The sequence below is a fragment of the Agelaius tricolor genome, unplaced genomic scaffold, assembly GCF_023055355.1.
Source record: "Agelaius tricolor isolate 1412-34295 unplaced genomic scaffold, bAgeTri1.0.p SCAF_3, whole genome shotgun sequence".
In the NCBI taxonomy this organism is placed as follows: Eukaryota; Metazoa; Chordata; class Aves; order Passeriformes; family Icteridae; genus Agelaius; species Agelaius tricolor.
The window spans coordinates 21,786,446-21,801,677 of NW_027269263.1; the positions used below are offsets into that span (position 1 = coordinate 21,786,446).

Here is a 15,232-nt window from a genome sequence, read left to right on the forward strand (position 1 = left end):
GAGGGTAGATTTAGACTGGATATTAGGAATCAATTCTTTGCAGTGAGGGTAGTGAGGGGTTGCCCACAGAACTTGGGGATGCCCCATCCTTGGAACTGTTCAAAGCCAGGCTGGATGGGGTTCTGAGCAACCTGGACTAGAGAAAGGTGTCTCTGACCACAGCAAGAGGGTTGGAACTGGATGATCTTTAAGGTCTCTTCCAGCCCAAACTGCTCTATGATTCTGTCTCCACATGTTTCTGCTTTTGAACACTCTAGAATAATCAGGATTGTAAGAGGAATGACTGCTTCTCCTAGAGCACATCTCTATGTTAAAAACTAATAATCAGGTATTTTTACAATGACTGAACTGCTAGTTAACCACCTAAACAGACGAGTATATCCTTGTTAAGTTATTGGACAATATGGTTTCTTTTAAATTTTTTTTATTTCTTTTGTTCTTAATTTTTGTTTGTTGTTGCTGGTTCTTTTGTTTGTTTTAATACAATTAAAGATGTACTCCACAAGAAAAAGCAGAAAGAGTCCTTCTGGAAAAAAACAAATATATTGAACACATACCAATCAAATGGTACAGATATGGGACTGGCTTTGATTTCAAAATTTAAGTAGAAATAAAAAAGATGTAATGCAACAGCTGTTCAATTTCCAAGTCTAAGTAGGCACTGTAAAAAGACATTTCCGCTTTCTCCAGCACACATTCCTGTCTAAATGCTCCCACTGTAATCAACTCCTAGGATCCCAAACAAAAATAAAACCCAACACTGGGAACATAATCTTAGAGTAAAAGTTAATATCCATCCACCCACCCTCTTACAAAAAAGCAAACAAAAAAAAATCCCCCCAAATACAACCTTTCAATGCTGCTGTTTTGACTGGAGCAGAATTGGAGAATTTATAAAGGTTCAAAAGCACCCAAGGCAAGTGGTACAATATAATTTGTTCACTAACTTGTATTGGAAAGGAGATTAAAAACATTGAGATCTGCGTCTTGGTACATAAAACTGTTGTCCTGAATAGAGAGAAATCTTTCAGAAAAGTTTTACAACTTGGTGGAAGTCCAGGACCCAGCTTTAGGCACCATTAATTCATGGGGTTTAATTCTGACTTTGTTATAACCACTTTTATATACTGTACATCTACCCTAGTTGTATCAGTGTTGGAACTGCTCACTGGTGTCCCTTTGAACAACTGTAAACTAAACCAAAGTATGCAACTCCATAGGAAGCTAGAGATCAGGTGAATATACAGCCAGTTATATCTCCCCTGCTTCACGCTCCTCCGAGCTCCTCGGCTCTTCCGATCGGCCGTTAGCGCTTTCGTACGAACGTTTCTTGTCTTTGAAATCCCGCGGCGACCTCTCCCTCGAGCTTCTGTCTTTGTCACGGGATGTTCGATCACGATCTCTTGAACGCTCTTTGTCTCTGGAAGATCTTTCTTTAGAGGATCTGGAAAGTGCGGTGCATTTGAGAATTCAAGTTAGACACAAACTGGTAGCTATCAATCAGCACTTAGGTTTTACATTTTTCTTCTTTTTCCAGCCCAGCTTTAGATTTATATAAACAATAGTGTATGAGAAGACACCAAATCATTCTACCCTTCTACCTTTCCTACTTTAAATCCTACCTCAAAGTACTTGTCTTCTATCTACATTTACTACAGAGCCCAGACTAAGTTCAATGTGCTTCACTACATCTCTTACTTTCAGCTTCCACCTCCAAGTTTACATTAACTGGAGTTGAGTGGAAATTTCTCATCTGCAGTCTCTAGTTTAAGAACAGTGTCTAGCCTTTCTCAGATTATAAATTACAAACTTAAAAAACACATTTAAAAACAGGAGTTTGCTTAAAAGTAGCAGGAAATAAACTTGCATAATTCTGGAAGGGAGGCTCTAAATGACAAACACAAAACAAATCTGGAATCTGTTCTACGACCATATTTTGTTACAAGAATTAACCCTTGTGTGACTTTGAAAGGTTGGGGTAGTGTTCTTTTTAGATATAGATAAATAGGCATTTTCAAAACCTTTATGATGGAGACAGAAAAGACCTGTTTTGTTAAATGAACTAGGTAGTTTTAAACTAAATTAGCTACCTGTATGGGAGAAAAATGGAATAGACATCCTCCTCTATATTCCCTTACAGATGCACTTAGGTCTGTTTTTGAAAAACATTCCATCTGTATTTTACCATATACTGCAATCACAAAATGTTCTAATACAGATTTTTACAGAAAAATTTTAACAGCTAGCCAATCAATTCCTAGTCAAAAATTTTGGTACTCTGGACCATGAGACTGTACTCTCTCCACTTACAGAAAGTAACTGTCACTTAACCTCCAAGCTTCAAAACTAAGGTCTTGAAAATCTTTTACTAATTTCCTTTTGTAAGCTTACAAATAAGTGAACTTTCACATAAGTTGCTCATCTGAAAAAATTACTTTATCTACAATGTAGTGTTTTGCAAGACTTAGTACTTGCAAAAAACACTGGGATCCACAGGCATTACCCTATTCCACAAACTACATGTCACAGAAGAAGAGAAACTACATGTCAAATAAGAACTTCATCCTGGATCTAGTTCAACTGTTCATCAAGTACCTTGTGCCCAAGTCCCCTGCAGAAGTAACTATGATTTAAGTCCTGAAATAATTTGAACTATAAGCACTGCATGTGTGGCCACTTCAAAACCTGACCTTTTATGTTCTTGTAGGTGAACAGTCTCAGGGTTTTAAGACTGAGCACTCTTTCACTGTACTGCTCTCGAAGTATGCCACAGTGGGTAACCTATACAAGACAGGAATTCTGTTTATGAGCAGACCTCCCTACCAAATGCCTCATTGTGCAATCCCAAGTCTTTTAAGCTATGCTCTCCTCATTCATGTAAACAAGTCAGCCAATCCTCAGGAGCAGACAGCAACTGAATTATTCAAAAGCAACAGCCCCAGCCTGCCCCCTGCAGTATCTTTCCACGAGAGATCCTTGTAAAGCACAATCTTCAGCTGCAGTGTAAAAAGTTTACTTTCAGACATACCTAAACCTACTTTCATCTGGTGCAGTTCACAACAGATGAGTGTTGGGAACGACAGCCTGAGGAAAAACCTGAATGCACTGACAGTAAGATAACTGCTGGTATCCCTGGGTTCAAATAAAAATCAGCTTTTTCACTTTCTATGCTGCATGAAACTGGTATCAACTTGACACCAATACTCTGTAGCACTCATCCAAAACAGAAATAATATATAACTCTGTTATTGATATATTAAAAAAAAAAAGAGAATAAAGCACTCTGGTGTGTCAAATCATAAATATGCTGAAGTTGTAACTGAAATCTGAGACAGACTCGAAATGTATTGAAATTACTAAGTGGTAAGCATAAACTTAATTTAGTGTGAACATTCTCATTGTGTGTTGGGAAAAGCCATTTATTTCTAGGGCAACATTCACCTCTTTTTGGAGCTGCGCTCTCGGCTCCTCTCCCTGGAGCTGTGCCTGCTTCTATGGTGGCTGCGGCTCCGGCTGCGGCTGGCGGAGCGGGACCTGTGGCGGTGCCGTTTCTCACGGGATTTGGATCGAGTCCGTCTCTTGCGTTCCCGGGAGGCTGAGCGAGAGCGGTGTCTGCGGCGGTCCCGGGACCTGGACCTAGGAACAGAGAGGGCTTACAGCATACACTGCTCTCACCAGCCACTCTCACCAGAGTGCTGTGAACATTACACACTCTATGTGTGAGCACATCTGGACAGAGAATGAATGGCCTGCAGTGTTCAGAACCATTGCAGTGTCTGATTCACAGGCAAACAGACAGGGGAAAGCAACATCAGAAAGCCTACAAACTCCTTTTTGACTAATGCAGACAATTTTATAGTTAATTCATGACTGTATGGCTACAGCATAGCAAATTCAGGCTCCTGAAAGCAAATACAAATATAAAAAAATCTACTTTTTACATTTTAAACTAGTATCTGTATCAGGGAAAGAAGAACTTAATGATGCAGTGACAGGGATCATCTGCCAGAATCTGTGTGTTATGATGTTCTTTAAAAACTGGACTATATTGTTCCCCATAGCTACAACAACAAAACTAATCTGGAAGGTTCTAAACACTACACAAATCTGGCATTTTCTTACTTTTTCCCCCCTCCAAATCACTTTGCAATCATACCTCACTGGTGACCTTCAACTGTGTAGATTTGAAACTACACTCATACTATTCATGGGTGATCTGATGAGTTAACCTGGTGCTTAGGGATTTTGAAAACATGGGCTTTCACCAAAAGATATTAGCCAGAAACTTTTGCAAAGAAAAAGCAATTCTCTGTGTTTTAAGTGTTATTTGGGACATGAAGCTGCATTGTAATAGCCACAAAATAGATGTAGATGTATAAACTGAGTAGCATGGTGATAAATAGTGTACAAACACACAGAGAGATGACTATGTAACAGAAAGCTTTGTTTGTAAAGATGGTCATCTTAAACTAACAGTGCTAGACAGTCTTAAAATGTTCCAGCTTGTGAAAGGCTAACTTCACCGCTGGTATTCCTTGTCTGCAGATTTTTATACCTTTTGGCATGCTTGCTGTGGGATCTGGACCTGAAATAAATGGAAAATAGTAATTTTTCTTAAGAGAATCTCACTATCAAATAAAGTGCAATTTAGTAATAATAAACCAGACTAGCTGACCTGTTATTGTACTTCTTGCTTTAGCAGCAAGTATTTAAAGGCCTTTTAATTGATGTCAACATCTTTGTAACACGTTTATCAGGAAACACATCCCTGTTTCATGTTGGTTGGGTCTTTTAAAATTTATTTTTGAGACAACTCTACTAGAAGCCCAGAAGATTATCTAACCAGCTTTTTAACTTACATCCCTCCCACAGAAAAAGTTTCCAGGGGATGTCAGTATTCCCAGATTTCCTGATAGGCAAATAGTACCAAACTGCAACAGATTTCAGAAATTCACTGTTAACCTCTGAAACTTAACGTGTCAAGAGAACTGCAACTCAGGTTCCATTCCACTCCAGCCCCACCAGGCCTGGAAGCTACTATTCCATAGAAGAACAGGGAACTTCTTTCCTTAATCATACACTGAACTGCTTCAAGTAAGAAAAATTTCTAACATCTCTGAAGGAAATTGTTAAGAAATGTAAGGCGATCATAAGCATGTAAGCTCACATCTGTCAGGTCTCAAAACAAAGTACAAGCCTGAAAATTATCCCAAAGGCCCTTTGTTGAAATATCTAGAGACAATACTATCAGCAGTTTTTAAAAATGCTTTTTATGAGAACAATTCCATGTTTTAAGATTTAGAATGAAATTCCATCTCAGTCCTTCTAAGTTTCCAAGAAATGCAAACTATTGTAATTCTGCATATTTAGAAATGTGTATGAACTGTATCAGTTTTATTATTAAACATAAATAGGTCATAATGTACATGCAATTAAAACAGATCCCTACCTCCTTAGTTTCTCCCTTTCTTCTCTTTCCCTCTCCTCTCTACGTTTCAGACGTTCCTGATTTCGTTTCTCCTGTTTATCAGCCACAATCCTCTGAAAGTAAAAGAATATATTAAGTTATATTAAAAAATTTTTCACATGAAGGTGCTATAAAAATAATCTAGACAGTTAACATTCAGTTCTCTCCCTTAGGCATATCCCCTTTCCCTTGTGTATATTATTCCCACTCTCTTCCTCAGGATATATACATATATTTTATTTTTTTTCTTGAAGAAACAGAAGTTATTGCAGAAGAGCTGCACATGGGTGTTACATGAAGACCTGAAATATGCAATTAAATATTAAGTTTTTAATAAAGGGGAATTCAGTAAGTCATGCCTTTAATGTGAGAGTTTCCATGCCAATCCTATCATATTTTGGACACTGGGGAAAGGCAGAAAGCAATCAGAACTGGGAGAGTTAATTGTTTCTTAAAGGACTTGGTTGGGCCAACACCTAAGTTTTGAGGCTACTTGTTTCTGTATTATGAGTGTGGGATAAAGTTAGAGCAGATGCTTCAGCTGATAGCCCCCAGGGTGAACTCACTACTACTGGGGACAAGGCACGCTCAGTAGAGGGCCCTCAGGTGTGCAACTCACAACTGGAGATCTGGCCAAACCCAAGTCTTGCCACCTTCTGGACATGATGCAAGAAATTCAACTCTTTGTAAAGACCTTCTTCTGAGAGGTGGAATTGCCCCAGCAGCATCTTGATTAGATCTCTGAGGAGAGCTCTGAGGAAGGAGGGGATAGTTATTGTTTTCTTTCTTTATCAGCAAAGCACTTTGAAAGATTAATTTATCGATGCTTTGGGAATGTGAAATAGTTATCCATGCATATTTTGTTCCAAATGATGTAAATAATTAGTTATTTCAACCCTTTTTGTCAAATTATATCTATATTTCCTTGTACAACATCAGCAATTTAACTACAAGCAAGGTTTCTTGTTCAAGTGACTCTTTGCATAATTTCATGGAGGGATGAGAGGAAGTACACATGACCTGTTCTAGGCATCTAAGATTTAAGTTACACCAGCTATAGTTAGGAGCCTGAATTGGCAACATCAACAGGAAGAGTTAGCTCTCCAAAGGGCAAGTCACAGTATCCATGCAAGACAGCTGGAATATTACAGAACATAAACCAGTCCATTTATTCAAGTCCAGTAGCAGCAATTTCTACTCTTAGGAATTCAACCAATTTAGCTACTGTCTTTGGTGATTTCTACAGTTAAATTGCTTAACTGAACTGTGAACTCCATAATTTGTCATAAATTAAGGTCATAAATGGCATCAGTGTTCAAATCCATCCTCTTGAAAACCAGAGGTCCAGAATATCATTCCAGTAAGTCTTTCTCCCAGCATATGATTTCTGGTCAAGATAGGTTATAATATTCCAACTGGATTTCAAATGTTCAAGCTACAGAGAACATGCAACCTCCCCATAGCAATTATTTCTGACTTCAAGATATACATAATTTGGTATTCCCATTTTGGATAGCTACAGCCTTGAGCTGTTGGATTCTATTCAAAATAATTTCCTAATCTTTCTCCAGGTAAAATGAACAATTTGAGTTTTAGTCATTCATTATACAGCAGGTTAAGTTCCAAGCATTTCTTTACATTTTTTGAAAACTTTTCCAAGTGTTATCATCTTCCTTACTAAATGCTCTTGTCAAGAGTCTCCTTATTACTTTTAGTCAATCATCTGGCTAAAAGCAAAGTTCCTTTGGCTATCTCCTATAACTGCTAAGTATGTTTCAACATTGCTGTTGTTCACTCAAAATACAGTTCTCCATTTTAAAAGGAGATTCAAGTTCTTAGCTTCCAGGATGCATTACTTTGAATGTGTGTTTTAATCTACCTCAGTGCAAAAGAGGTCATCTTACAAATCTATCCAGGTAATTGATGCTAAATTAGAATGTTTCGTGTTTTTAGGCTAACGAACTCCCAAAGTTTAAAGTGATATGAAAAAAAAATCACACACAGAGAAAGAAATATTCCATTAAGGGTGCCTGGCAAATAATTAAGTAGGAGCACACACAAAAAATGTAAGAATGATTTACCCTGAGTTCCTCAAGCTTCTCTCTTATTTCAATAAATCCCAAATGTAGTTTTCCTCCAAAGTGATCAGCAAGTCGTCGGTCATTATCATGAAGACCAAGATAAGCCGAGCACACTTCACAAACCCGTAGCTTCTGCTGCTGAAAGCTGGAGGCAGGCATAGAATTCCTGTATACTTCCTAGAAAAGAAAAACATTTGCTGTTACTTCAAAATGCACATAAACACAAGGATGACACTTTACTGAAGATACACTACAAATAACCAAATTCAAAGTACACCAGAACACCTTTTAGTTAATTCACACTATTCATACTTCAAGTGTATCACTAAGATACAGGGCATGTTTCCTTATTTTGAAAACTGAACACATTTAGAAGCAGGGCATCAACTGTTTTTGCAAATAAAAAAAAAAAGTTGGGTATATATTATATAGAAGGATGATGTACTTTTTCATGTACAGCAATGAATAAACAGTAACACTACAATTACTATGTTGATGTATTATGAAAATATGACACCAGTTTTAATTCTGAATCCCATTTAAAACAGTATTAGTTTCCTGAGAAATTTACCTGCTTTTGAGACACTAAACACATTACCTGAGCAAAATTTACCTAAAGACATTCAGATGATAGATCAGCAAGACTGCCAGCAATCCTTCTGGTACTATTGAAACAGCTGCAGATACTGGTTTCTAGAAATTTCAGTATCTTTGTCTAATACGATATGGAAAAGCTCCTGGTGAATTCTGTCACCTGAACATTACTAGGATCATTTTGACTTTCGTGATACACAAGACATGAACTCTCTTTTAGTGAAGACAATGGATCACTCCACTGAAGCTTTCCAGCATGAGGCTACAACAGGGTTGCCATAGTAAGAGCCATGACACCAAACCAGGTGCAACCATCACAGCCACAAAGGTAGTGTTCACAGATACAACTGACCAACACAGCCCAACTAAGACAAATGCATCATTTGTGGAAGAAGTACAATTTTAATGGTATAGGAATGTATTGAAGGGTAGAAACTTTAACTGGTTGCCACAAAGCAATTTCTTCAGTTTTATATGTAGCAATTAGCTAAGGAATTGACAGAAATAAGATGTCTTGCACTACACGGAGGCCAAGCAATTTAATGTTTGACCCTGCCCTCTCCATCCCCCAATCCTTACACAATCAACTTACTTCTGCTTCTCTTTTCTTTACCCGAGCCTTCTCCACTTCATCCATTACTTTTTGAGATTCTTCCACATTCCCATCAGCTCCAAGCTGTTCTACTTTGGCCAACAGTTTCCCAATTTCTTCATTCAATTCATGAACTCTTTCAGCCTTGAAAGACAAGAAAAGCCTTAACACAGGAAATACTTTTAATTATGGAGAACAATCTGAACTACTACTGAGTTATGATATGCAAAATTAGAAGGACAGAATTAAAAGAAACACACACAGAGAACTTCTCCAGTTAGAACTAAAACAGAAAATGCCTCTCTGCAAAGAACACAGAAAAAGGCTAAGTTACCAAGTCTATGTAAAATTCCAGAAAAAGGATTTTGTTCAGCAAACTGCAAATAATTCACACTTATCCACAACAGTCTTGAAAAATTAATATTTGTACAACCATCTCCTAGCATTTGCATATATGTGCAGAAACATTATAGGTTTTTCATTCAAAAAAAGATCTAGAGAAAAGGACATGGATTTTGTTTACTTTATAGATGAAGGTTGGATCAAAAAGTGAAAGAATTACTAACATTTCTACAGCATGGATTCAGAACCAAGTTTCCTGAGGTCAAAAATATCAGAGAGGTCTCTTCCCTCTGTTCTCTTCTGAGCCTTAAAAGGCAATTTTAGCAAGGAGAGAAAAAATGTATTAGTTTTTCCCCCTCTTCAGTAGGAATTCTCAGATTTGATATATTTTCAAAACTTGAAACTGTCTCCTTAGAAAAAATGGCCTCCAAAAAAATAGCAGTAACTTGTCTGCCATGCTTACTTTAGCTGCAACTTCAGCACTGATCTCTTCCTGGGTTTCTGCTAGTCTTTTCTTAGCCACTTCTGTCCGCCGGTCGCAGTCTGCAATAAATGACTGCAGGTGGTCCATTGCCTAAAACATCAGTAAGAACAAGGATCAATGCTGTCAAGAATATAAATAAATTAGCTGTAAGGCTTCTTCAGTTTATTAAGGCTTCACTTTCACAAGTTTTTATGAGTGATTAGTGAAACAATAATCTACCGGTTTATGCTGACTAATCACACGTATTCATAGACACGGTTAAAAAATTATAATCTACACATCACCATAGTTTCTAAGTATTTGCAAAATTTTGGAAGTGAATCTGTTTTAAGACAGAAGGAGAAGCAGTGAGTATTTCTAGTGGCATTAAAATTCTTGGAAGGCTATTCAGGATCACTTCATCCAGCCGTGACATGCAATACTGAAACTTTTTTCACTAGGGCTTAAGTAGGTATATTAACCATCCCTCCAAATAACAATTAAAAAACCCAAACCCTTTTGTCCTAGCAAAGGCTAACTTCCTAGCTGGGAGTTCAAAACAAACTACAGTCTATGGAGACACAGTATATGATTTGTTATCTGCAATATCAAATTACTTTCTTTGTTAAGTGTAGAATTTAAAACTCCATTTAAAGCATGCATACTCAGTTTTAACATATGCTTGCTATTTGACAACACTAAGACAGCACTCAGGTTTATCATACTCTGGGAGGCTGTTAACAGTTCTCCTAGAGATGACTACCAAATTAGCATATTATAATGAAGAGGCAAGTATCTTTCATGTAACTGTGACAAGAGTTTCTCTGCCTCTTTATAAAATTGCTTTCCAAAAGCCTTCCTTCAGTCTGTAACACAAAATCTGTTGCTCAATTTATCCACCCAAGTACACAAACTAATGCTTTCTCTCCAGCATTAAGACAAAATACATACATCAAGCTCAAAGAAGAAATCTTGATCTTTGGATGCTATTTCATAGTCTGCCCTTAATGCCAGGTCATGCACTTTCAGGCATTCTCCAAGGTCCATTCTCTGAAAAGACAAAGGCAATGCGATTTAACTTTTCAGGTGTGTTACAAGGAATAAGGGTAGCATGATTTTCTTTAACTGTCAAATATTCTGAAGCAAGTCATTTCCCCTGTGGTAATGAGAGTTTAACAAACCTATAAGATTATACCAGGTCTTTGATAGACATGCATGAATCAAGAAATAATAACAGCAGAGTGAATGAACAGCTTATCTTATCATGATGGCTGTTTGCATTACAAAGTATCATTGATGTCCTGCAAAAATGCTGTTTTACTAGAAGTTCAAAAAAGTGACGGAAGTGGAACATCATGTATTGAATTTAAACAGTTTAGTAGAGCCAAGTTCCATGAAAATAACTGGTAATTAAATGGTCAAATTCTTGACCTGAACCTGTCTGCACAGTCCATGATAATGTGTTACCATTATATTCATCACCTCAAAGAGCTACAACCACAGCACCATTTTAAGTGCTGCTTAAAAAACATTCTTGAAGCATTTCAAGTAGCACAACCAAAAATCAAATCCCTGCAAAACATTTTGCAAATGAGGGAAGATGGGAAGATGAGCTGAATGTTGGACTATGTTCAAGAACCAGGGAAGAAAAAACTTCACTTGTAATCTAAAACCATTCTAGAAGGGGCAGGAAGGAAGCATGGATGTAAAAAGTAAGTAGGCTGCATCACTTATCTTGCATACAATGCTGCTGAGGAGAGTGCCCAGAATCTTACTGGGTAACGACTACTGTTTTTAAATTGAATTTTGCATAGGAGACAGCATAAGAAATTCTAATTCAGTCTGGTCACGACAGGTCTGGTGACAGGGCAACGAGCACTTTACAAAAACCAAACCGAAAAACTCCACCCACAAACAACCACGAAAAAACCCCAAACCACCACCCCCAAACAATCTGTAATGGAAACAAAACTGAATGAACCCAAAGCAGCCTCTGTGCAACAGCACAGGCTGATATAGAATCATTGGAAGTGATTGTTATTTACAGCACTTAAAACCAGCAGTTTCAGCTAAGTCTGCTCTTAATGCAGCACTCACTTAATATTAAGAAGAATTAATCCTTTCTTAACATTGAAAGCACATGACAAAAATTGAACTCTGATAGAAAAAGCTGTTACTGTTGTAGTTAAGTAACAATTTAAAATCCAAACCTAAAATAATTAATAACTTGCATTGTGAGTTTTGTAAATAGAAGATGAATGTTAACTCAGAATATGCTGCAAGCCAAATGAGTGAGGGTTTTGTTGAGTTTTTGTTTGCTTGTTTTTAATAAAATTTAATAAAATAAATTAAAAAAATAAATAAAATAAATTTTTAATAAAATACTTGGATTTAAGTAAACAATCAAAGCCTCATACGTACAGTAAAATAAACAAACCCCAATTATTTTAGTCTTTCAAATTTTTACTTGGATTTCCAATGAAACCATTAAAGTAATTTTTATGGAAGCTGTTGGTTTATTTCATACAGAAGTTTCGGATGGAGAAAAAAGCCTACATTGGTAAAATAAAGAATTTTAAAGTTGAAAAGGTTTTTTATAAACTGCAGTTATTTAAATCCCCTTCAGCTACCATAAATCTGTTTTCCGGAAAACATTTGATTGCAATAAGGAACATCTGACTGCAATGATAAAGGAAAAGATTAGCTTTTCCTTTTGCAACTATACAAGACCTCAGCAATTTTGTTAACTGATGCAAATCCACAAAGACCTTGAAGCTGAGCAATGTATTATAGAGGTCTCTTTCCAAGCCATGCTGACATTATTTAAACTGAAGCATTTTTTCAGGAAAGTACTTCAATACTAGGAGAGCAATGCAAAAGAACCTTAAAAAATTATCTGAAAATTAGACACTTGAAAATTATCCTAAAATTGTGAGAAGAGTGACTTTATGCCAATTCATCTCTTGTACTGAATAAGGTCTTTAAGGCTAAAACTGTAAAACTCAAGGACAATTCTGAAGTTATAAATGCATAGATAAGGTTAGTGACACACTTCAATAGGTCTGAATATAGTGACAAAAACACATCCACCACACATAACCTTCCCACTATTCTAACATGCAATCTGCATACACTTTGAATAAATGCATAAAATAAAATTCCATCACCCACTAAAAACCCTCATAATTCACGTAACACTACCATGACTTGCTGTTCACTTTACATGCGTTTTATACTTCTTTCTCTCTATTTAGGTTGGATTCAACCTCCACAAAACAGTACATTTTCTGATTTCTTTGCCTCTTACTGGGAATTGTAAATCCAAAGCCTGAAAGGATGTTAATTAGTCTGAGCCAGCATTACTACAGAGAAACATTCTGTCCTCCCCTTCTCCCTGTGCTGTGCCACTTCCATGCTGGCACATCTGCCTGTGCTGTTGAACACAATCTGGGTAGTGACAGGGTAAAAAACATCTTAGCAAACCAAACAGAGAGGCAAATTTTTCATCAGCATACCTTTGTCCAACTTGTTGGGCAGCCATACAAACGATGTGCTGAGGGTATGTAGGGGACAAGACAGTAGTGAATGAACTTGAGAAGCTGGGGTCTCTTACAGTATTAAGATGGCAAATTCAAAAACTGTTGAAAACCTTCAGTAATGTTAGTGGAAATTTTGGGAGACAAGGAGTATGTTATGATTCCTTTTTGTTAGATGCCTCAATCACAACAGAAGAAATTTTGGCTCCCCTTCCCCCTTTTGACCCAACAGGGAGCAAGAAGAAGCAGGTACAAGAGAAAAGGATTCTTTATCACTAGTTTTGCTGCTGAAGAAATTACATCATTGTTGGAACTGCTCCTCAACACAGCCTATACTAGTCCTGGGTAATCCTTTCTAAGTCTTCACGGAAATATGTCTTTCATAAAAGTTCCTTTAGCAAACTCCAATGTAAAGAGATCTAAAAAACCCACCACATTTAAAACTCTTTAATAAGTTTGCACAATAAATGCAAAAACAGGCTAAAAAGCACTTCTGCTGGTGCAAGTTATGCAACATCAGGCAAAGACAACTTATCTTGGGGATGATTCATTACTGTCAAAAGTCTATGCTGGGTTCATGACCGCCAAGAACCTTAACAAGCACAGAGCAGCTTGCAGTATAATCTGGCTCGTATGGGTAGCTGCAAAGTAGATGCACAGCAGATGAAAGTGGACAGAAGATACAATAAGACACATTATTTTCCTTTTCCACAAGTCCACCTTGCAATTTGGTGCCAAGACATGCTCTTCCCCCAGAGGCAAAGAATAAACATTGGTAGTCTGCCATTTAAAGATCAATCACATTTGAAACAGAAGATGGCTAAGAGGGAGACTCATGCTCAGACACTGAGTTAATGGAAGGCTTCAAAAGAACACACACTGTTTTTCACTATCAATACACTGACTTTCAGACAGAATTACACTACCTAAAAGTGATTTACAGAGCAGTTCAGATGAACAACACAAAGAAAGGTGAAATCATCCAAGTCCCCAGGCTAGACGTAAGTGAAGTTCATTGAGTGAGCTAAGCCATGCTTCGGGCTTTCCGCACTGAGATTAAAATCTGAAGAAAAGCCTATATATATTTGGAGACTCTTTATTTCACATGAAAGTTATTGATAAAGATTAGTCTACATAACCACATATAAAGCAGAGTATCAGGAATCCTTTTGTTATTGCTGAGTTCTACTTAAGAAACTAGTGCATTGTAGTACTTGCTGAGCACTTTCTACAATATTTTTTTTATTTCTTAGTGTTAGATGGGCAATAAAAGATGACTGACTTCCCAGAGCTGAGGTTTAAAAAACTGGTCTTTCATAAAAAAAAAACCACTGTATTGAAATGATTTAGTAATAATTTTTGTCATCCTATCCACAAAATAGAGCTACTTCAATCAAATCAGGTAAAAAAAATTACCACATGAACTAATTACAAGTTAACAAGGAAGAGCTGGCCAAGAATCTGGAGTAGAGCATCTGTAGAGTTTATCTGCAAAATAAATCTGCACTCTGAGTAGCTGACAAATAACTGAATAGGAAACTAAACTCTCATGTGATGCTGTTTCTGGAATATGAAATTAAGGTGGGGTTTTTCTGCCCCTTTTTAGCTCTTGAGCTACCTACCTACAGCAAAATTCTCATTTTAGCACTTCTACAACTGCTACAAGTTCCTTTGACAGCAGAAATTTGATTACTGAATATACTCTACACAGACTGCAGAAAGAGCACAGAAAAGCTGAAGGTACTTAAAACACAAAGGGCTGATGTTGAGCCAAGCAACACAGGAGCACAAACTATCAACTACTTTTAAAACCAGCAGGTATCTTTGATGTGTTTTTGAAAGAAAATAATCTGGGCAGTGTTTGTGTAGATATTTCTTTTTAGATATAAAGATACCAAAGCAGTTCACATTCAGCAAGAGAAAAATTTTTTGTTTGTTTGCTTAGAAAGATCTGACATTGCTGAAAAATTGATATTGGAGGAACCAGATCTCCTCCTCTATCAAACTGTCAAGGCACTACCAGGGTCTGTATGAGAACACTTACTACTGATAAAAAGAAGCTGAAGACAGACTCTCCGCTGAAATCTTCCTTATTATGGAACGCATTCTTCAGCTGCACTACCAATTTTATTTTGAACAGATTTCTAGACTTGTGAT

The 15,232-nt window shown here is 37.1% G+C and overlaps 1 protein-coding gene across 6 annotated transcripts in view; it reads right to left on the reverse strand.

The window, feature by feature from the left end:
* Positions 1–407: 407 nt before the first annotated feature.
* Positions 408–15,232, reverse strand: part of LUC7L2 (LUC7 like 2, pre-mRNA splicing factor) — a 30,050-nt gene continuing 15,225 nt past the window's right edge. For 4 of the 6 annotated variants that reach the window (XM_071423055.1, XM_071423057.1, XM_071423061.1 and 1 more), the window contains 8 exons: positions 10,491–10,589; positions 9,540–9,650; positions 8,735–8,878; positions 7,549–7,725; positions 5,450–5,541; positions 4,556–4,585; positions 3,442–3,636; positions 408–1,444 (listed from right to left, as the gene is read on the reverse strand). In XM_071423055.1, the coding sequence (XP_071279156.1) occupies positions 1,252–1,444; positions 3,442–3,636; positions 4,556–4,585; positions 5,450–5,541; positions 7,549–7,725; positions 8,735–8,878; positions 9,540–9,650; positions 10,491–10,589 (1,041 nt within the window). In that variant the 3' untranslated portion in view covers positions 408–1,251. The remainder of the gene's footprint in view (positions 1,445–3,441; positions 3,637–4,555; positions 4,586–5,449; positions 5,542–7,548; positions 7,726–8,734; positions 8,879–9,539; positions 9,651–10,490; positions 10,590–15,232) is intronic. The other 2 variants (XM_071423056.1, XM_071423058.1) reach the window with 1 other exon arrangement.